Source organism: Lynx rufus, unplaced genomic scaffold, assembly GCF_022079265.1.
Source record: "Lynx rufus isolate CCGP_SWC_20201006 ecotype Redwood Valley unplaced genomic scaffold, mLynRuf1.p SCAF_1, whole genome shotgun sequence".
NCBI lineage: Eukaryota > Metazoa > Chordata > Mammalia > Carnivora > Felidae > Lynx > Lynx rufus.
Window position 1 is genome coordinate 117,774,290 of NW_025814823.1, and position 23,854 is coordinate 117,798,143.

At 48.1% G+C, this 23,854-nt stretch overlaps 1 protein-coding gene across 1 annotated transcript; it reads right to left on the reverse strand.

Annotated features, from left to right (window-relative positions):
• Positions 1-1,347: 1,347 nt before the first annotated feature.
• Positions 1,348-14,424, reverse strand: PCDH12 (protocadherin 12). The gene is made up of 4 exons (XM_047086147.1): positions 11,545-14,424; positions 8,418-8,515; positions 6,405-6,556; positions 1,348-1,942 (listed from the first exon to the last, which is right to left on the reverse strand). The coding sequence occupies exons 1-4, from the start codon at positions 14,422-14,424 to the stop codon at positions 1,455-1,457; spliced, it is 3,618 nt and encodes a 1,205-aa protein (XP_046942103.1). The 3' UTR covers positions 1,348-1,454.
• Positions 14,425-23,854: the final 9,430 nt, after the last annotated feature.

Here is a 23,854-nt window from a genome sequence, read left to right on the forward strand (position 1 = left end):
GGATAAGGGTGCCACATTGGATTCCAAATATATATGATTTTCATTATCCCTGGCTGGGAGTATGATTGGCCTGTTACTGTGGACAATGAACATAAGTACTGGCCTCCAACAGAGAACGAAAGGAGGAGCACAGAGAGGAATTTTTGCCTGTAGTGTCCAGGAGGGCCCCATGCTACCGAGAAGCTGAATGGCTAGCTGACTGACTGCTTGGAAATTTCCAGGAAAATTATAAGGCTGAGACTTGGAAAAATATTTGCTATTTCTTTGCTCCCTCCTGCCCTGGAAGTTTTGCTGCTGTCAGTATCGATTTCATAGACCCAGTTCATACACTGTTCTCTAGGGCCTGAATTCACAGGCCCAAACCTGCTGTGACAGAGGAAGATTTAACCATGAACGGTGCGTCTGCAAGGATGACGTCTGTACCTGAAGGGCTAATCGCTGGGAAAGCACAGGAGCCTGCAGAAGCTCAGGCCCGTGTCAGATTAGATCCAAGTCCCTCTTGTTCTGTGCTCAGAAATGCAGAGCTGTGGAGGCCTGAGCAGCTTTGGAAACGTTCAACAGTGTTTCATGAGGGGAGCTCAGGTAAGTCCACACCTGGCTCAGCTCAGCTGCGGGGCCTTTTCCTTTCCTCTCCTTGGCTGGCAGTGTAGTGTCAAAGTGGAGGGCAGAGGTTTGGTGTTGAAGACTAGTTCCAAAGCTTGCTTCTGCCTCCACTCTTGATCTTGGGCAAGACACTCTGCTTCTCCAAGCCTCACGTCCTTGCCTGTGGAATGGGGATAATAACACCTCCCTCCCAAGGTTGTTGGGAAATTAAACTAAATCCTAGCGTAAAGCCCAGGGCTTTACTGGCTCACATAAATGCTCTATAAATAGTCATGCTTTTCTTAGCCCTAATTTTCCAGCTGAGAAGCAGATTATTTGATAAGGTAGCAATAGGGAAGTAGGGTCAAGAGCACATGTGTTCATCATTGTGTACCTAGCACTGTGTACTAATGTGCCCTATTCCTGTCCATGTCCGGCATACCATCTTGCCAGGAAATGGGCAACAAGGACACCTCACTCTGCTACCCTTCCCCTGCCCCCTCTTGACAGGTGCAAACAGGAGAATGAGCCAGTGCTTTTCCTTTATTAGTAGGTCAGAGAGCTTTGCCTGGCAGCCCAGGACCAGCACCCCACCCCCAACTATGCGATGAGGCCATCCTTTCCTGCTTATGACACTCCTTGGCATCTGTTCCACAGGAGGCCTGACCCTCTGTGCTGTACATGTGTTTTGCCAACAAACACTCATTTCAGCCAAAAAATTCACTCCAAAAAGTTCACAGGCAGAGCCAGCCCTTCACAAGGGGCTGGTTTGGTCAGTCAGATATTAGTCGTGGCTCCCCTGCCTCCTCTGTGGGACAGCATAGGTCACCCTAAAGTTCTTGGGCCACCTCTCAACAGTGAATTCAAGGATTTTAGAAAGCAGCTCGTGTCCCAGGATCCTTAGCGCCTGGGCTCCCTAACATCCCTGGTTCTTGGATCCACAGCCCCCTGCTGCTGCTGCTGCTGCCAGTCCTGCCCTCGGCCCCCTTCTTTCCACCTGGGCCCCCCTGTCCTTCTGCGCCCGAGGCCCCGCTGGTGGCCAGGTCCAGACTGAGGGTCCTCCCGCAGACAGAGAGCCTCCGCAGCACCTCGGAGGCAGCCTCCACAGGCACGCTGGAGCGTTGTTCGAGCAGCATTTCCAACAGTGAGCTCATCTCCGAGACAAAGGTGCTGGCCAGCTGCGTGCCTGTCAGGCTCAGCTCAGGCCCCGTCGCCTTGCCGAACGTCTGAAAGGTCCTTGGCTCCTCCATGGCCGGAGTGTCTGGTGAGAACACGTTGTCACGGTAGTTCGTGGTGAGGGGCAAAGAGAGCCTCGCCATCCAGGCCGGGTCAGGGACGCTCAGCCGGTCCAGGGCCAAGCCTGCATGGGAGGGAGGGGACGCAGTGAGGGCTGGGCCCTGGGAAGGGCCAGGCAGGCCAGGGTGGGGCTGTGGGCAGGGCAAGGGCAATGGACAAAGGAGGGAAGGGAAATGGCGGGGGACAGACAGGGAGGCCAGAGGGGGACGGGAAGGAAGAGGCCCTGACAGGGAAGCTTGCTGGGCAGGAAGGCTGCTGACTGAAGTACCCACACGAGCTGAGTAGGGAGGAGGCAGGAGGAGGAAGAAGACCTTGAATTAGAAATTGGCCCTTTCCTGAAGAATTTCCTGGGCCTGGTGTGTTTCAGGCTGGGTGTCTTCCATCTACTCAGGTAGTCGGGATCCTCACTCCCTCAGGGCACTAGTAGGTGAAGATGGCATTGCCAGGGGGTGGGGTGGGGGTGGGGTGGGAAGGTGGGGGGGTGGGGGGGGGCCAGGAGGGGACATCCCTCTTCTTAGCCAAGGCTGAAGTTCCTGACTTGGTCCTGCCATCTGCCTGTGTTCATAATAATAGTGACCACTTCTTAAGTTCTTTCGTGCCAAGCAATTTATCTAATTCTCTCATTTAACCTCTGCACATCCCTTTGAAGTTAAGAGTGCTATCCCATTTTATGGATGAGGAAACTCAAGTTCCAGGAAGTTGAATCATACATCTACTAGGCAACCAAACTAAGGTTTGACACCAAATCTGATGACTTCAAAGCCTCATGTGACTGTACCACCCACCCACTCTCTGAGGAGCCGGCCCCTTATCCCCCTGGGTGCTCCGGGTAGCCACCTGTGGCCTCTGGAATCCCCAGGGCCTGCTAAGGTCTGTACTGTCAGTATGCCCTAAACTCCTCAAACTTTACTTCTCAAGCTGCAGGAAACCCTGGCCTCGAGGCTGGGAAAGGGCTGTCTGCCTAAGGGCTGTCCCAGGAATGGGACAGTGAAAAACTGTCCCCTAGATCCCTAATGCCATCATCACGCTTTTCCTTTTCACATCTCTTGAACAAAAATACTATCTCAAAAAAATAACCCTGGGGGCACCTGGGTGGCTCAGTCAGTTAAGTGTCTGACCCTTGGTTTTGGCTCAGGTCATGATCTTACAGTTTTGTGTGTTCAAGCCCTGCATTGGGCTCAGTGCTGGCAGTGCAGATCCTGCTTGGGACTCTTTCTCCCTCTCTCTCTGCCCCTCCCCTGCTCACACTGTCTCTGTCTCTCTTAAAAATAAATAAAAACTTAAGGAAAAAAAAAAGAAAACTAGCCCTGGGCCCAATGGTAGAGGCCAAGTCAAAGGAAAAAAAGTATAAGTCTTATGGTTAAGCAACTGTGTTTAATAAAAAAAAAAAAGGTACAACATCCACTTTAGTGTGTATTTAATGTTTGCTTCAGGTGAGCTGCTTTAGAATCTATGCATATAATAAAAGACTGGAAGGAGATATGTCAAAATGTTAACTGGAGTTACTCCTGGGCAGAAGTGATTTATTCTCTTTTTGTTTGCCTACATTTTCCTACCTTAACCAAATATTACTTTTGTAATTTGGAAAAGTTATTCCAAAATACAGCTAATCACTGTTTATATTGATAAATGAGTCTTAGTCTTGCCTTGTCAGGGTCAGACCTCTTCCCCACTGGTCCAGCCCCTGCCTGGGACTTAGTAAGCATCTCTTGAATGACTCAGTGAACATAAATATTAACCCTGGGCATTTGGGAAATGTAAACCTTAGTTCCCTGAGACTCTGGTAATAAGGTTGAAACTTTTTTGGTGTTATAGAATCAGGCTTTTGTGCCAGGGTCAGAGAGCTTCAGAAGGAATGAGGCTTGGAATGAGAAAATCACTGGAGTGTATAAGAATGGCTGAAAAGCAGTGGTGAATCCACCCCGAGGCAGGTAGACACTGGGCTGGCCTGGGCTTGATTTCCCACCTCTGCCATTTATGAGCAGTGTGACCTTGGGAAAATCCCTTAACCTCTCTGAGCCTCCTTTTTCTCTCACAAAGTGGTGAAATAGTAGGACTCATCTGGTCAGGTTGCTGGGAGCATTCAGTGAGCTCGTGTGACCAGTTAAATATTGTCCTTATCATATTATCAGATGGATGCTCCCCAGACTTCTGGGGTCAGTGAGCTCACCCCTTCTCAGCCCTGCCCTGTGAGCAGCGCAGGCTTTTCTATCCTTGCTGCCCTCGTCACCACCACCCCCCCCCCCCCCACTTCTTACAGTGCTCCTGTGCTCTTTGCCCTCTGTGCTGTGGAGAAGCAGGACCGTGTGGCAGCAAAGCCCACAGGTTCCAGCCCAGAGCTGGCCAGTAGAGATTAATGCGAGCCATAGAGGTCATTTTAAATTTTCTAGGAGCCATGTTAAAAAAGTCAAAAGGAAAGATGAAATTGATTTGTAAAACATTTTTGTAATTAATACCATTTTATCATGTAATTTTTTTAATTAATGAGATATTTTACATTTTTTTCATACTAAGTCTTCAAAATCTGAAGTGTGTTTTATATGTTTATCACATCCTTTTTATTTTTTTTAATTTTTTTTTTAACGTTTATTTATTTTTGGGACAGAGAGAGACAGAGCATGAACGGGGGAGGGTCAGAGAGAGAGGGAGACACAGAATCGGAAGCAGGCTCCAGGCTCTGAGCCATCAGCCCAGAGCCCGACGCGGGGCTCGAACTCACAGACTGCGAGATCGTGACCTGAGCTGATGTCGGACGCTCAACCGACTGAGCCACCCAGGCGCCCCTATCACATCCTTTTTAAAAAATTAATAAGTTACACTTTTTAAAATACATTTTATTTCTTTATTTATTTTAAGTAAGCTCTATGCCCAACATGGGACTAGAAGTTACCACCAGAGATCAAGAGTCAGATGCTCTACTGACTGAGCCGGCTCAGGTGCTCCAGGTTTTGTTTTTGTTTTTTTAAAGATGTCTGATTCTTTTTTCTTTAAAGTAATCTCTGTGCCCAACATGGGGCTCAAACTCACAACCCCGAGATCAGGAGTTGCATGCTCTTCCCACTGAGCCAGGTACAGGCCCCCATATATCCCAAATTGATTCCTACTAGCCTTTTTCAAATGTGGCTAGTGGCTACCATATTGGACCTCATGGTTGTAGATTCTAGACAATGCTGTCCTACAAAACTTTCTGTATGTGTGCTGCCCAAAGCAATATGCACTAACCACAAGTGGCTAGTGAGCACTTGAAATGTGGCTGCTATAACTGAAGAACTGAATTTTTCATTTAACTTAATTTTAATTAGATTTAACTTTCCTTAATTTTAATTTAGAGCCACACTGCCAGTGTTAGTAACCATTTTCTGCACAACCTTGGGAAAATTGTTAAACACCCTCGCCCCTCAGTTTTTTCCTTTATGAAATGGTGATAACGAATAGTTTCTCTTAAGATGTTCTATCTTGTAAGATTTTCTCGTGAGGAACACAGAACAGGGACTAGTACATAGAAAGCTCTCCATAAATTTTAGCTATACTTTTGTAAAGATTTTTTTCCCCATGTTTATTTTTTAAGATTTTTAAAAATGCTTTTATTTATTTTTGAGACAGAGACAGAGCATGAGTGGGGGAGGGGCAGAGAAAGAGGGAGACACAGAATTTGTACCAGGCTTCAGGCTCTGAGCTGTCAGCACAGAGCCCAACATGGGGCTCAAACCCATGAACCATGAGATCATGACCTGAGCTGAAGTCCAACGCTCACCCGACTGAGCCACCCAGGTGCGCCTGTTAGCTATAGTCCTTGCCATGCCTTCGATGTGTTTACAGCCAAATGGAGCACATAGGATACGTCCAGCTGAGAAACATTATTAACCACAGAAACAGAAAACCACAGCGTAGGGATGTACAGAGGTATGCTATGTTACCTAAAGGAGGCTAACCAATGTCCAGCTAGCACCAGATTATGTACTTAATATCAAAACTAATTGTTTCTCTAGAAAATGTGCTTTTTTGTTTCAATTAGAAATATTAACACATTAAAGATTTGACTCAGTTCTCAGGGTCAAAGGATATTTAAGCCCACCAAAGAAACACAAATGAGTGGTTTAGGAAGTAAGGGGAGGTCTCCTTGATGGCATGCAGGCCCAGGTTGGTTCCCTTTCTGTCATTGATGAGCTAAGTGACTCTAGGCAGGCTGCAGTGCCTCTCTGAGCCTCAGTTTGCTTATCTCTAAATTGGAGCTCATAACATCTGCCTCCAAAGACTGGAAGATTAAATGTGATAATGTATATGAGACACTCCCCAGTACCTGGCACATACCAAGAGCTCATTTGCTATTATTATGATTTTTAAAATGAATAATCAAAGTAGCATCTTGTCTTTAAACAAATGAAGATTGCCTGAAGCTTTAGGGAAAGTAAAATGCTGCTGATATTCCTGCCCAGAAACAGAATGTCTGTGTTCTCCCATGGAGGGCATGCAAGGTGACCTTGGAGGCAGAAGCAAGGTCAGAGTGATCCTGGGGAGTTCCTTACCTGTGTGGGGGTCCAACAGGTTTGACAGCTCTTCTTCTAGCAGCTGCTTCACAGAGAGATCATCTTCAGAATCCAGGGGCCCTTCCTCCTGGTCTGGTTCTGCCTGGCTACCAGCCCTGGCACCTGGGCCATCTGTGTCTGGGACTGTGCTCCTACAAAGGAAGCCAACCAGTCCATGAGTGAGGAAATTCACACATAGATTCATTCATTCCTGTTCATGAACATTCTTCTATTCATGCCAGCATTCATTCCTTCACATAAGGAACTGGATACACAGCTCGGCCTTCAGAGTCAGACGAACTGGATAACTTGGTCCCAGGCCTCGTGCTACTACTCTGAGTCTGTTGCCTCATCTCTAAAATGGGGATAATAACTCCCACCTCAAGGGGCATGTGAGGGTAAAATGAGACATTGTATGTGAAGAAATCAGTACAGTGCCTGGCACCTTGCAAGCACTCAGCAAATAGAAATAACAATGAATGCGTTGATATCATTACTCACCATTGTCCCTCCCGCTCCTTCGCAATGCCTGGCCCAAAGTAGGAGCAGAGTAACTTTGGTTGAGACAATGCAGTCACCCATCCATCCATCTATTCATCCACCTCCGTCCATCTGAGTATGAGCTCCAGTGAGGGCAAAGATTTTTGTCCGCCTCATTCCCCGCTCACCAGTGCTCAAAGCAGGGGTTGGCTTAAGTACAAAGTAGGTGCTTAATAAATACTTTGTGGACAAAGTGACTGAATATTCCATATTCCCTATTTGAAGCCAAATCCCAGACCAGAAGAGCAGGGCAGCAGAAGATGTAGCTAAGGTGAGAAATCCAAAAGCCACTTGGACTCTACCTGACTCCTGCTGTCCCCATCCTGGCCTCTCCCTCCTGCAAACCCTGCCTACCACTTGGGGAGGCTATTTCTCGGGACTGCCTCAGTATGGCAGGACAGGTCTGGCCCCACATTCCAGCAGGTGGGAAGGCTCCCTGAGGAGCTTTAAGGTCTGGGCATCTTTTCTGCCTTTTTTCTGTGACCATTCCTGCTGTCATGAAGCAATCAGCAGGGAGGTGACAAGTTTGCAATAATGATGACAACAACTAATGTTTATTAAGCAATTACTCTGAGTCACGCCTTAGGTTTTGCAAGGTATGTGCACCTTCTCAGACTTGTCACATCTGTAAGGGGTTCTCTTGTTATTATTCCCATTTTGCAAATGAGAAAACCAATCAGTGGTGCTCTCCACCACCTCCCACCATCTTTGCAAAGAAGAAGGTATGAGTTGTCAAGGCAAGAGCACTGAACCTGGAGTCAGGTGCCCCGAGCTGGTCCCAGCTTTGCCACTCACTGGTTATGTGACCATGAGCAAAGTCACTTTAGGAGGAAAGGATTGAGCATTGGTTATGCACCTACTGTGTGCCAGTCACTGGGCTGTGGGCCTCGAGTAAATCTGATCATTAAATCTTTACCCCATCACTGCAAGGAAGTGTGATGACCTCCATTTTACAGATTAGAAACTGAGGCCCTGAGGATTTATCTGGCTTGCTCAAGTTTAACACAGAGAGGTCGGATCAAACTACTTAGAGCTCCAGTTTCTACATCTGTAACAAAAAAGAATTATATTAGATGTCCCCTTGAGGTCTTTTTAATTCTAGCAGTGTCCAAAAGAACACATCCACACGCCCATATCCTTAGCCGGGGAGTCCTTATATTATGTTTAAGGGTCAAGAGAAAGAAAGCTGAAAGTTACACATTTAAAGCCCTAGCCCAGCACCTCTGCAATCAGGGGATAGATAGAGCCTCAGGGATGAAGTCATTTCCTTAGAGACTCTGGGTCCTATAAATACTATAAATACAGTTGCTCCGGGACCACGCTGCCTGGAATGGGGGGATGGATGCAGTCCGGTGCTCTCCCAGGGGACTGCTGTCTGGGATGTGCTCACCCCTCCTCAGATCACAGAGGCCGCAGGGGTGCACGCGAGCCGGTGGGGGGCTCGAGAAGCCTGTGGGTACATGTGCTGCTTACCTGCCGCCGCTGGGCTTGGCCAAGTACTTATTTCCCCGGTGGTTTGGTTTGGGCTGGAATTGGCCCTGATGCAGCAAGGACAGCAGCTGGGAGATTTGCTGCAAGACAGGAAAAATCTGTTGACTCCACACAATTCCGACCCAGCACACTTCCTTGCCGGATGTTTCCCTCAATGCCGGCGCTTTCTTTTTATAGTCTTTCCTCCAGCTTCAGATGTTTGTGTGATCAGATGGGGGATGGTGACCAGTGACGGAGGCAGGGACCTGTGCAGGCAGGTTCCTTGTTTTGTCCTGTCACCACAGGACATGGGTGTCTGAGGGAGAGAATGGGGACCCCCTGGGCCCATCCCCTCATTCTCATTCTCAGTGACCTGCTCCCGCTGGAATCTGTGGGATGGGGGTGAAAAGGGCATTTCCTGACCATAAATTCATTATTACTTTGATAAGCGTTGTCTGAAGGTGTTATTTCCATGCCTTTAGCAGTATTCAAACACTCCGACCGCAAGACTCTGCTGTGGAGAAAGCAAAATGTATCATTCATTCATTCATTCATTCAGCAAGGGTAAGAATGAGAACAGAAGGCACTGCAAGCTGAAAGCCCAGAGGAGACTGTAGAGGTTCAGAAAGGCTGGACAGTGGGGCAGGGAGTGAATGAGATGTCAGGACCAGACCCTGCAGGGACTTGTGAAAGAGAAGGCAACAGACCAAGTCTTGGGAAGCTGAGTTCTAGTTCAAGGTCATTTCTAGTATGTGTAACGTTAGGCAGGTTTTTAGACATACTCAGACCTCAGTTCCCTCATTTCTAAGTTGGAGCTGGAAATACCCATCCAGCCTTCTTCACCGGGTTGTCAGGATTAATCCAATGGTTTGAAAATGTTAAATCTCAGAGAATGTGAGGAGTAAGGGTTGTTACTCCTAGAAACACTGCCTCTGGCTCCTGGGCCTACCCCCACTTTTCCCTGAGAAGGCCCACTCGGCCTCTCTGGGCAGCTCCAGCTAGAAAGTGCCAAAACCACAGAAGACAGTTGGAAGAGGAGGTGGTAAGGGCTGGGTCTCACTGTGACTTGGGAGAGTCAGTGTCCAGTTGCCTGCTTCAGGGCAGATCCCACCTCTCTGCCAGGGCCCAGAAGCCCTCCTAAGGCACCTGCCACTCTTCCAAGGGTTAGCTGATGTTTCAGGGACAGTCCCCGACTGCCACGCCCTGAACATAGTGCTGTCATTCAGAGTCACTTCAATGTTAGAGCACAGACTCTGGAATCAGTCAGACTTGGATTCAAATTCTAAATCTGCCCCTTCTCCAGTTCCAACTGGATGGCCTTGAGAAATTAAGCATTTTGAGTCTCGGTTTCCTCAGCGGTCAAAAGGGAATAATAATGAGGCCCAGGTGGTTGTAGTTATAAGGATTAAATGAGTGAAGATATATAATTCATTTATTTACTTTTCTTTAAAGTAATTTGTCTACTCAGCATGGGGCTCGAACCCACAACCCTAACATCAAGAGTCACATGCTCTACCAACTGAGCCAGCCAGGCACCCCTATAATTCATTTATTAATAGATCTTATGATAATCACTTAAAAACTGTAGGGGTGGTGTATAATCTCATTTAATTTTTACAATAACCCTAGGGATGAGATACCACCATTACACCCATTTTGCAGATGTGGAACATGAGGCTCACAGGGACTACATAGCAGTTAGAAGCCGGGCTACAATTTGATCCCAGATCTGGCTCTGCTGTGGCCGCTGGAAAGACCTGAGCATTAAGCAAGCTGCCTCTTTCCGTCAAGTTGATCCCAGCTGGGCACCCTTCTTTCCATCACCCCAGTGGGTTCAACCACAGTCCCTGTTCTCTGCTATCTCTGCTAGCACAGTGTTTGGCTCAAAAAGCTCCCTCAGTAAGCATTTGACGAATGAATGAATGAACGAACGAATGAATGGCTCTGGGCAACCTCTGGGGCTACATAGGTCCCAGGGCAAGACTCCTAAGAGAGGAGCCGGGTTCTCGCCAGGTGGCTTCCTGGGGAGGGTGTAGGGGAAGGAAGCTGTGTCCTTGCTCCACAGGAAACCTGAGCCAATGGCCTGGCCAAACAGAAGTGTGCCTTGAGTGGGCAGCCTGGCACAGGGAAAGTTATCTGAAGTGGAGAGGAACAGATATGGGTGTGAGATAAGTTACAGTCTCTGAAAAAGATTTCCCATTTTTGTCTAGCAAATCCCTGGTCGCTAGATACTTTGTCCTTCATTATCCCATTTGATCCTCAACCCCTGGGAGGTAGACGCAGGGTAATTTTGGCATCATAATTGCCATTTAATAGATGAGGAAAGGGGGCTCTGATATTGACAGACTTGCCCAAGGTTGCCCAGATACTAAGCGGCTATGCTGAAATTTAAACCCAGATCTGCCAGACTCCCAAGTTCTGAGATTGTTTCCACTGCCCCATTCTACAGGCCTTGCCAGCAAAGTCTAGTCTTAGGCAAGTCAAATGCAGCCTTTGAGCCCAGGGACAATGATGCCCATGCTGGCCTGCTTCATGGGGAGGCTGCCCAGATAAGAAGAGATGAAGAGCTTTTGCAGAAGTAATCGTAACCATTTGCTGAGTGCTCACTATGTGCCAGACATTATTCTAGGCTTTAAGTGCACTCATTTCATCTTCAAGCAAATTTAGGAGATGGGTACAATTAACGCAGACGTCTTCAACAACAGAGAAGCTGAGTAATGTTCCTTTGGTTCTCAGCTAAGAAGAGGTGGGGCCAGGATTTGAACCCAGGCAGTCTGAACCCAAAGCATGTATTCTTAGGCATGCCTGTTGCTGTGTGTCTACTTGACAGACCCTAAGTAAGTGCTTTTATAAGAACTAATTAAGTCTTCAGGACAGCTCTCCAAGACAGATGCTCTTACCATCATCTCTGCTTTACAGAGAGGAAAACAAAGACTCAGAGATAGCAAGTAAGGTGCCCAACAGCTAAATTCTGTTGACCTCAGAACTGTGCCCTGACCCACTGCATCCAACATACCGTAAAGTCCCTAGTGAGCCCAAGGAATGCATGTGATGAAGGTGAGGGTAATGGGGGTGTCTGATGTGGTGGTCCAGGGGTGACCACAGAGAGAGCTGCCCACACCCAAGGTACCTGAACAGGAGGGGAATCCATCGTGAGTTCCTCCACAGGGTTCCGCTCTGCAAAGGCAGCCACAGATAGCCGGACCAGGCTCCGCAGGATCTGACGGGGACCTGTCTCTTTCTCAGGGGTCACTTTTCCATTGAGATTCCGCTGCCGCCTCAGGGTTGCAGAGGAGGCCGGTGGACTCAGTGGAGCCTCCTCGCTGCCTGCGTCTCCTGGCAGCCTCCCTGCGGGGCTGCCCATAGCCTTTGGGGGCCTTGAGCGTGGCTGGCCCATCACAGGCTGGGACTCAGGAATGTTCAGGTTCTCCCTGGAGGCGTTCCTCTGCCTAGGATGGTGGAAAAGGAGGTTGACAGTGTCCTGCAGCACCTCTTGGCTCTCAGCCAATGCTCCCTGGTTGCCTTGGTTACGCAGGGTCCTGTACAGGGTTGGAGTGAGGTGAAAGGGGGCCTGTAGGCAGGGGTCCCAGCCTGCTTCCATCGTCCCTTCCTTGCCTGCCTCCTGGTGGGGCTGCCCAACCTCGCTGGGCTCATCCACCTGACCCCTGAGCACAGGCACAAGGTGGATGTCTGCCTTCTGAATGTGTTTCTGGGGCCTCTTGGGCTGGTGGCGATAGGTAGACTTAGCCTCCCGACAGTTGTACACCCCACTGTCCTTCTTCTCTGTCCGGCAGATGGACATGATCAGAGCCAAGACCAACCCAAAGATGGCCAGAAGTACGACCAGGCAAATCACTGTCAGCACCGATGTGCTCAGGGTCCCAGGCTCACGGGCCCTGTCCCTCAAGTGGTCCACACTGGTGACAAACAAGACGCTCAACAGGGCTCGGGTCTGCAAGGAGGGGCTGCCACGGTCTTCTACCACTACCTCCAGCTCCCACTCACTCCCAATGAGACTGCTGGCATTGGTGATGTTGATGAACAACTGCCCCAGGTGGGGGTTGAGAACAAAGAGACGGGCTTCATTTCCACTCCTAATACTGTAGAGGAGCTCTCCATTTGCACCTGAGTCTGCATCTCTTGCTACAATTGTTGTCAAAAGGAACAGCCGGGAACTGTGGGTTGTCAGTGGCGTTGTATCAGCACCCACTGGACCCAAGCCATTAGGAGTTTCAACGGGTACCAGAAGGTGGCCTGTGGAGGCATTTACGAGCACTGAGAGGCTGGCTTTTCCATCAACGAGGACAGGATGAATCACCTCTGGGGCATTATCGTTGACATCCAAGAGGCTGACCCACACAGAGACGCTGGATGCAAGTTGAGGCTGCCCCCAGTCCTCTGCGATCACGCGAAACTCAAAACCAGCCATGTGTTCATAGTCCAGTGACCTCCGAGCAGTGACCTCTCCTGTGTCTGAATCAATAGCTACCAAGTGAGAAACTGGGGATTCCTGGATACGGTATGAGATTTTTCCATTAATGCCCAAGTCTGCGTCATGAGCCTTGATGGTAATGAGGTGAAGAGAAGGTAGGTTGTTTTCCCGAGTAGAGACCTCATACCTGCTCTTCTCAAACACAGGTGCATTGTCATTGGCATCACTGATGTGAATGCTGAGCTGTTTTCTGGCTGATAAGGGCTGGGGTCCTTGGTCTTGAGCCAACAGAGTGAGTGTATATTTGGGCCACTGCTCTCTGTCCAGTGTGGTGTTGGTTAGTAGCATGTATGTATTGCCATTTGTCCTTTTCAGTCTAAAGTGACCCAGTTCTTGGCTCAGCCAACAGTGGACCAGACCATTATTTCCTGAGTCCAAGTCATTTGCCATGACGAGAGCAATGAAACTATCCTTTGGAAGAGCCTCTGATACCAGCGATGGCTGGGAGGCCCATGTAATGTGGATGCTTGGGGCATTGTCATTGACGTCCAGAACCTTGATGAGTACTTTGCAATGGGCTGGGATGGGATTGGGACCCAAGTCCCTTGCCTGGACATCCACCTCATAGGCAGGATTCTTCTCGTAGTCTAGGGGTTGACGCAGAATCACTTGGCCCGTCTTTGCATCAATACTGAAGGTGTCCAGCACCTCTGGAGGCACGTGCTTACTGAGGAAGAACTCCACCTCCCCATTGGGGCCTTGATCAGGGTCCGTGGCAGTCAAGTTTATGAGGAGAGTACCAGGGGCAGCATCTTCTTGAATTTCTAGTGCTAGTGAGCTCTCAGCAAACACAGGGCTGTTGTCATTGGAGTCCAGGACATTGACCTTGACCAAGCTGGTGCCTGACTTGGGGGGGGTCCCACTGTCATAGGCAGTTAGCACCAGATCAAAAAATGAGTGGATTTCCCTGTCTAGCTCCTTCACCACCACAAGTTCCGCATGTTTGGTCTCATCAGGCCCTACAATGACATCCAGGGCAAAGTGCTCGCTGGGGGACAGCGTGTAGGAGTGCAGGGTGTTGGGGCCAGTGTCTGGGTCCAGAGCTCTGTCCAAGGGTATCCGGGTGCGCAGAGAGGCACTCTCAGAGATTTCCAGCTCCTGCTCGCCTTTAGGAAACTGTGGCTCATGGTCATTGATGTCCAGCACCTGGATCTCTACGTGGATCAGAGCCAAATCCCCTGTGGCAAGCACGTCAAAGGAAACCAAGCAGGGATCCTGCTGCCGGCAAAGCTGCTCTCTGTCCAGCCGCCTCCCTGTGCTAAGCAGGCCGTCCTCAGGATCCACCCGGATGGGGAGCGCCTGAGGCAGCTGCAAGATCTGGAAGGCAGTCCCCGTTTGCCCATGCCTCTCCTCCCAGCCCAGTTCCCGGGACAGCTTGCCTATCACTGTGCCAGACGGCACTTCTTCTGACACTTGGTATCTCACAGTGAGAGTGGCCACCTCCTGACAACCCCCTGGAAGGAACAAGTAGCCACCTGGCCCCAAAAGCCCCAGCAGAAGTGGCAGAAGTCGTATCATGCTTACCGCCAGAGTGGGCTAGACTCAGAAACCACTAGAGTTCTTCAAAGGGTAGGCAAGTCCTCCAGTGTTTCCTGGGGGGCTTGATTAGCCCCGTTCGCCAAAACCTGTTGTCACAGCCTTGTCCCATAATTAGATGATGATGGAAGTAGCAGGATTCCCAGGCAAGGCCATGTTCATCTGAAGAGATCTCAGAGGTCCAGGCACCGATGAAGTGAAATTGCTAAGGGAGACCCCACACAGGGCCACCCATTGGTCCCCTTCAGTAAATGATAGAAAGAGCCGGTCCAAGAGGGACTTGACCCAGTAAAGCAGGATGTGGGGATCTGACTTCCAAACAGTTGCTGGGCTAGGGAAATGGAGAAGCAGCTTTTTCCTATGGAAACCCCACCTACAGGAAAAGGGAGGGCTGTAAGTTTCAATGCCAATTAGAGAAAGAGTGTTTCCCCCACTGTCGAGTGGCCTGTGGCTGAGCAGGATGGGAGTCCCAGGACAGGCCAATGGAAAGGTGCTATCCACTCAAGGTGGCCGCTGAGGGAAATGCTGCTGTGCAAACAAGTGGGCAGAAAGCCTGAGCCTCCGCCTGCCCCTGATACCCCTCCTGGCCATGTCATGCACCCTGTGTCTCTCCTTTCCTCAGCTCTCTTTGATTCCCTCATATTCCCATTATTCCTCTCCCATTCCAGTCTTTTCCTTACACTCATCTACTTCAAAGTCTTGGCTCTGCCCGGATCACCCATTTTTGTCTCTTGGGAAGCAACTGTGATGAAGAGAGTGACTGTCAGAGCCCAACTGGGTTCTAATCCTGACTCTGCAATTTAAGAGCTGGGCCATGTGGGACAAGTCACTAAACCTCTCTGGGCCTCCTCCACTTCATCTTTAAAGTGTGTATGGGAATAAGAACAGTAGCACTCACAACAGGAAATTGTGAAGACGAAATGAAATGATGCGTGAAGGGCTGAGTCCTGGCTCAGAGTCACAGGCGATGAAGTTTGTGAGCAGTGGGTGTTGAGAACTGAATTGCTGGTCCCGCCTTAAGCTCTGGCTCTTCCACTGGCCCTGGGGCAGCCCCTGCCCACACAAACCCAGGAGGGTGCCCATGGCCTTGGCTCCTGAAGCGCAGGAATCTCTCTGACCTGACCACGTGGCTTCCTCCCCCTTCCCTTCCTGCTCCCCAGCCTTCAGGCCCATTGTTTTCTGCATCTGGTCCTGCCTGAGTCCCTGTCTAGGGGAATCCCCGGCCTCCTGCTCCCCTGCCTCGGAGATTTTTATACTTTTCCCTCTCCCACGCCTTCCTCTCCTTATCCCTCCCTTCCCCTGATTCTTGTCTCCCCACTCCTGTTTATGACAGAGTCCCACGAACAGTACTCCTCTCCACCCCCGACACTCCTAAGGATGTGGATGTGTTCAGGTGTGCCCTCCCCCCACTCACCTCCTCACAACAGTGAGGCCCCCAGGATCACTTGCTGCCCCAGCACCTTCCTGGTCTTACACCCTGCCTTGGGCTGAGTCTAGAGGTTTGTAAAGGATTTGAAATGATGGGAATTTAAGGCCAGCTTCCTTGAGGGGGGTGTTTGCTGCTGAGTCCTTGAAGCTGGAGGTACCCATTGGGACATGGGCCTGTGGGCCTGTAGGACAGGGGCAGCTGAGGGAGCCCCGTGGCCTTAGAGCCATCTGTGCCCCTCCCTTCCCTTCATCTTTTCTTCCCCACACCCGGTCCATGTTCCACTCCTGGAGGTTTCCCGTCCATGTCACTTGTTGAACCACACACAGCAAGGGCCTTAATCCATGGGGCCATCTCCTACAGTATGGCCCTAGAGACAGAACACTCACAAGCTTGGAGACATTGTAAAAGTCCCTTAACCTCTCTGGGCCTCTGTTTCCTTCTCTGTAGAATGTAGCTTTCACCCACCTATTGAGGTTGTGGTAAGGATGCAACAAGATGATACCTATAAGGGGACAGGGAAGGCACTCATTGGGACTGTTACTGTAGCTTGTATTATTTCCCAGGTTTTATGCCTCCGATGCAAATGGTGAAGATGGCCTTGCATTTGTCCCTTCCCTCCTCATTGGCCAGGAAAGCTCACTTTCCAGGGCTTCCTCAGCTCAGGCTTAGGCCATGCTGCCTGTGCATCAGAGTGAGCCAGCACAGGCCCCATGTTCAGAGACGTGCCCTGTGCTCACTGCCCCTGGGTGATAACTTGCATGGCAACCTCGCTTCTTGGCTGTCATGTGTCCTATCATGTGCAAGGCAGCTAGCAAGACAAAGTGACCCACAAGAGGCTTGTAGTTGAAGGAGGACATGGGGAAAAGGAAAGAAGTGGGTCCAGTGGCTCTGCATTCGGGCCTGGGGGTCAGGGGAGGCTCCCTCATGGAGGGCACTGCGCCGAAACCTGAAGACATGGAGGAGTTAGTCAGAGGAAGGTGGGTGAACAAGGGAGAGACTGAACATGCAGGGGGAGCTGCGCGGACAAAGGCCAGAGGTGAGGGATCTGGCTCCTTATAGTACCTCAAGAGGGCCTGTGTGAAGAAAGAGGAGGAAGAAGGTGGTCTGGGGACATTAGAAGGGGCCACCAGATCCTGGAGGGCCTGGGGTCCCATGCTAAGAATTTGGACCTTGTCCTGAAGGCCACAGGGGAGCTTTTGAATGGAGATGGCTCAGATGGCTCTGAGAAGGATGATGAGGACAGTAGCTATAGGCCAGGCCTTGTCCTGAGGTCTTTACCTACATCCTTCTGTGCCACCCTCATACCAAAGAAAGAAGCTGAGCACAGAGGGCTCACTAACTTGCCCAAGATCATGCAAATTGGACCTCCAAAAAGCCCCTTGGGCTGCACTCTGGAAAATGGACTGGAAGAAAACAGAGGAGGGAGAGGGGGAGGGCAGTTGGGAGCAATGCAGGGGAGCTTTGGTGCAGAAAACTCTGGTGCAAAGAATGTTTCCAGAATGCCATCTGGTGGCCAAAGGCAGAGAAAAAGGTACAGAGGCAGAGAGGTGGGTGGCTAGAGTTCACGAACATCCATAGCTCTAGACCCATGCTTCATGGAACACAATGTAAGGAGCTTATCCACAAAGACAATCGCTTCCTTTCAGGAGAAACCCGATGTCACCCAAGGCTCACTGAAAGAATTATGGAATTCATGATTTTACCTGTATTAACATTTATATTCTTGAAGGGACACTGTGATATCTATGCTCTGTGTGTATGTGTTGCCTTGGCTGTACCATGGATGCAAAAAGTGGTCTCACAGGTCACAAGAAAATTTGAATTTAGATTTCACAGATGGTTTTTATGGTTGTTGTTTCTTTTATTCACACTGGGGGCACAAAGCTGAGACAACCCTATAAGAATCCAAAGCCAGCAAACAAGGTGGTTATCTCTGGGAATGAGATCCCCACTTAGTGATTTTCTCTCTTCCTTTCTGGCTGCGGGGATCAGTTGTTCTTTAGCAGTCATATGTCAAGAGGTGAATGGAGTTTGTCTGGAGAGCCCTCATCACTCTGAGTTTTGAAAATTGGTTTGAAGTCATGCAGGTACTCTCAAATAGGTTTGCGAAAGCTAAGGATGGCCTCCCTTACGTCCGAAATATTTTTTTTTTAAAGAGGGCAGCATTAGGGCTGGTGTTTGAAAGCCTTGCTCACCACCAACTTTGAGGTCATTCACACTTGGGCCCTTGGCTATGGGGAGGGGTTGGGGGACGAAGTGGGAGGGGTGGAGTCGGGATTTTTTCAAAACACTTGGTGTCCTGAGGAGACTTGAGTCAGACCAGCAAGGTGGGACTCTGACCCTTGGGGGGACTCCCCGCTCAGCTGGATGCAGGCTTAGGATCGTACTCTGTGCTATGAACGTGCTGCTTGGCCGGCTTCCCACCCTCAGGGCTCCTTGTGAATCTGCCCAGCAGCTGCCACAGTCACCATCACAAGGCCACTTGGTGGAGCTCACAAGCTTCATCCTCCTTGGGATCATTCCTGTTGGGAGGGTGACAGGACCACCCAAGGGCAGCCTCTTTCTTTTAGCAAGACCTTGTTGAAATTAGAGTCAGTCTGGCCAGGAATCTTGATGGGGAGACTCAGGTAGATGTTCTGAGTCTCCTGCCCCTGACATGGCACTTTGTGGTCTTTGTTGGGACAGATGACAGATGTCCACTCCCACACAATGGCACCTCTTTCTGGGCCCAGTGCAGAAAGAAAGATGTACTTTGTAGGGGAAGGTTTGCCAAGAAATAGAACTTTTCAAGGAATGAAAAGGCTTTGTGTTTTGGTTGTCTTGGTTAAGAGTGGTAGCTCTCAAAAAGGGCCAGGTGTCAGAATCACTTTTCTGAATTCCAGAGACAGGGCAAGAAAATTCAAACGTATCCCCTTCCCACCCGGCTGAAGAGAGTTTTATAACTGCCAGCTCCATTCCCTCTACCATCCCTTCAAAAAGTCTTCACCTTTTATTTGGGACAGAGTTGGGGAAGTTGATTGGAACTTGTTTCTGGAAAGAGAGGCTTAATTGATCTACATAATAAAAGGAAAATAGGAGAGGGGGGTTGATGAAGGCTGAGGAAATGATGGAGGGGGTACTGTGAAGGAAGGTAGCAACTTGAATTTGAGGACTTGTGAATGAATTGTTGTGAACCATCGGTCTCCTTCATGATTTTCAAGAAAAATGCAAGAAAAGACTTAAAATTTATTAGCTTTAGTAACCACAATGGGAGCACATAAATTCTGAGTTGATAAGGGTTACACATATTTTTTTTTAATGTGTATTTATTTTTGAGAGAGGCAGAGACAGAATGCGAGTCGGGGAGGGGCAGAGAAAGAGGGAGACACAGAATCCGAAGCAGGCTCCAGGCTCTGAGCTGTCAGCACAGAGCCCCAGGCGGGGCTCAAACCCACGAGCTGTGAGATCATGACCTGAATCGAAGTTGGACGATCAACTGACTGAGCCATCCAGGCATCCCATGTTACACATGTGTTTTGTCTCTCTCCCCCAACCTCAGAGGGAGAGTGGGCTACTTCTAGCACGTAGATTTTAATTCTGATATATAAGTCACTGTGACATACACCCCATCTCCACACCCATCTCACTGAGAACCACTGACTTAGAACTCCTTAGAAGCACTAACAAGTTTGTCAGAGCCAAATTCTACAGCCATCAGGCCTTTCTTACTGTGTGTCCTCCTGGTCCGCAACTCTCCCCCATGCTTGTGTACTCAGTAGAAGCTCTGTGCATAGCTGGTTCTCTCCCCATATTTCTGCAGACTGACTCTTCTGTCTGCTTCTTTGATTCCATCCTTGGTTTTCCCTCCTTCTGACTCCCAGGTGTGGGCATGTCCCCAGATACTGTCCTCAACCTTCTCTTCTCCATAGGGTTCTTAGCCCAGAAACAGGTTGTAAAGATTTAAAAAATAAAAATACAAGGTGCCCAGATAAATTTGAATTTTAGACAAATGATGACAATTTTTTTAGTGTATTTTTACCTGGCAGTCCTACTCAGAGTGATATATAGTCTCAACACAAGTTTCTCTTCTATCTTTCTGTTTTCTCTCCTCCTCCTCCTCCTCCTCCTCCTCCTCCTCCTCCTCCTCCATCCCCTTCTTCTCCCTCTTCCCCAATCTCTTCCCCTTCCCCTTCCTCTTGGCCTTCTCCTTCTTCTTTAGAATTTTGATTTACACAGCGAGTTTGAAAATCTATCAGTGAACACAAAAATCAAACATATTGACTGGAAGCATCGTCTGTGCATGAATATTCAGAAGCTGACTGTGTTGATTGGCCTTGTTATATATTCAGCATTTCTGGGTGACTCCAATATCGAACCGTTCTCACACTGACAGAACCACCCCAGGGGGAAGCCTGGATCACATTCATTCATTAGCTTATTCGGTCATCCAGTCACTCATTTATTTGGTGGAATTCAGCATGTTCGTCTCTATTTACAAGGTCAATTTTTTTGGCAAGGAAAGTAGCTCAAGTTGACCCACATTTTCCCTTCCTCTGAACCATTGGTTTGGTTTTCTTTCTTCACACAGAATCTAATCAACCTAATTCTTGCCTTGCTTCAGAAAGGTTCTTGCAGGAAGGAAAATGAGTCTTCCTATCGTTACATAAATTCTCATGGGGCTTCCCTTTATAAGTTTATGACAGCCAGGAGTTGAGCCTGGAGCTCTGAGAGAAACAGCCACACACTGATTTATGATGGCAGCTGCTGCTAAATCTCACCCCCTTTCCTTCTTACAGAGCCATGTTACCTTGGGGTTACAAAACCCTTTTCACAGTTATTCAGGGGAATAATAATAAAATGCCAGGTTGCAAGTATAAACATGATCATTCTGTGCCCATTATTGTAAATCAAATTTTACCTTGCATCAGAAGCACAGAAAACATTTTATGCTGTCACCCACCTCAAGCCTTTTTAGGAGTCTATTTTTATATAACCCTGGGATGACCTGAGGTATAGTATGAGCTGCCCCAACCTAAGAAGCTGGTCTCACAGGTGATCTGGCTGTTTCTCCTTACACACCCAACTGACCATTTCCCTTGAGTGAAGTGTTAACTTGATCTAAGCGTAGCATTGGGGTTAATGATGTGGGCTCAGGGCTCCAGTCGCCTGGATTCAAAGTTCGGTTCCATAATATACCATGTGTGTGACAGTGAAAAGTCACTTAACTTCTCTGTTATCAGTTTCCTTAGCTTTAAAATAGGGATGATAATTGAGGATGGCTCCATCATCTACTAGGCTTGGGGACAGTGATGGAGGGGAGTCTCTTTCTTTCCCTCTGTATTCTCATTCTCACCTATCATCATGTCATAAAATCTAATCCTGGTTTCCTTAGGGTTTTCCCTTTTAATTCTTATGGCAAGAACTATTTTGTTCTCTTTGTATTTCTGCTACAACAAACCTAATTCTTTTATAGGCTACAGCAGAGTGTCAGATTGGTGAGGGACTGGTCCTAATCTTGAATGTCACCACTGTTTGACATTGGTGAAATCACTTCACCCATTAGTGCCCCAACTTCCTCATCTGTAAAATGGGGAGACAAGATTGCCTCAGTTATGGAGTCCTGGGTATTTAAATGAGATAATGCACGTAAAGTGCTTAGCACAGTATAGGGCTGGGCACATGCAAAAAAGCTCAATTATTTATTTATTTATTTATTTATTCACTTATTTATATTTTATTTTAGAGAGCGAGAGAGCGCACGAGTCGGGGAGAGGGGCAGAGGGAGAGAGAGAGAGAATCTTAAGCAGGTTGTATGCTCAGTGTGGAGCCCAACATGGGGCTCGATCCCACAACCCTGGAATCATGAACTAAGCCAAAATCAAAAGTCAGACACTCAAACAACTGAGCCACCCAGGCACCCCCGGGGAAAGCTCATTTGAAAAATGATAAAGGACATGAAACCAAAGATACAAAAAATCTGTTATTTTTATGGAGTCCAAAACAAAATTTTATTACAACACTGTCTCTGGACGCTAAGCATTGAGTCCAAATTATTAACACTGCTTTGAAATTCTCTCTTCTATTCCCTCCATCCTGTGACTTCTGACATGAGGTCATGACATGATGTCACAATTCACCTCCTGCTCAGATTTGTGAGAATTTCCCGAACTGGTTCTTAGGCTCTCTTACTTTTTGCATCTGGTAGGTCTCTGACAGGATTCATGGTCTCACCTGTGAGAAAGTGAGGTAGGGTTATCATATGTTTTGCTTTTGGTTTTATTTCCTTTGGCTAAACATGAATAATGATATTAGTGAGTGACTATAGAGACTCTTCTTCTGTCTTTGCATCTTTAAGGAATATGTTTCTGGTTTGGGTATCTATCACAGGGGTTGGTTAGGTTTCTGGTCTGTGACAATATGGAAAATTAGGAGTGGTTATTTGCAATTCAAAAGTTTCCCTTTGGTGGCAGTCAGGGAAACCCCTCCAAAGCCTTGATTTACTCACTTGGTTTTTCTTCTCTTCTGGGTGCAGGACCAGCTGCATAATTTGTGGAGCCAAATGCAAAATGAAAATGGATAGCTTCTTATTAAAAAATTAAGAATTTCAAGATGGCCATAGGCGAGCATTAGACCAAGAGCAGGACCCTTGTGAGCCTGAGGCCTTCCTGAAAACAAGGCCCTTGGCTTGTACACAGGTGGCTGGCCCCTGAAGCCAATCCTGCCTGGAAGATAGTGGCGGTAAAGACTTTTAGAATCCTGTAGGTTTGCATTAGAGGACTACCCTTGCAAGTTGCTTTTCTCGGGGGAGAAGTATATGATAAAGAGGACACAGGAGCTTATTAGATCATAGGGCACATTAGTTTGATGGTTTCCAAGAACTGGAGCCAACATTTTAGCATCCCACTTAAGTGCTGAGAACTTTAGTGTTTTGTACCTAAAACTTTCTTATCGAGATATAATTCACATTTCATAAAATTCACCCTTTAAAAGTGTGCAGTCCAGTGGTTTTTAGTATATTCACAGAATTGTGCAGTCTTCTTTATCTAATTCCGCAGTATTTTCATCCCTCAAAACTAACCCCATATCCATTAACAGTCACTTCCCATGCACTCCTGCCTCAGCCCCCAGCAGCCACAAATCTGCTTTCTGTCCCTGTGGATTTGCCATCTCTGGACATTTCATATAACTGGAACTAAACAATTTGTGGCCTTCTATGTCTGACTTCTTTCACTCAGCACAATGGTTTTAAAGTTCATCAATGTTGTAGTATTGATCAGTACTTCATTCCTTTTTATGGCAGGATAATATTTCATCATATGGATATACCACATTTTGTTTATCCACTTATCCAAGGACAGACATTTGAGTTGTTTCTACCTTTTGACTATTGTGAATATTGCTGCTATAGTGAACATTTATGTACACTATACCCAAAGAAATAGGTACAAACGTAGTTGCATATTTGTGCACGTTTTTGTGTGAATGTATGTTTTTAATTCTCTTGGGTATACACCTAGGAGTAGAATTGCTGGGTTTTATTGTAACCCTATGTTTAACTTTTTTTTTTTAATGTTTAACTTTTTGAGGAACCGTCAAACTGTTTTCCAGAGTAGCTACACCATTTTGCATTTCCAGCAGTGTATGAGGGTTCCTATTTCTCCACAGCCTCACTAATACTTGTTATTATCTGTCTTTTTATTATAGCCATCGTAGTGAGTGTGAAGTAGTTTCTCATTGCGGTCTTGATTTGCATTTCCTTGATGACTAATGATGTTGAGTATCTTTTCATGTGCTTCCTGACCATTTGTATATCTTGTTTGGAGAGATGTCTATTCAGATCCTTCGCCCATGCTACAACATGGGTAACCTTGAAAACGTTTAAAATTGGGTTATTTGCGGGGCGCCTGGGTGGCTCAGTCGGTTAAGCATCCGACTTCAGCTCAGGTCATGATCTCACAGTCTGTAAGCTCGAGTCCCGCGTCGGGCTCTGTGCTGACAGCTCGG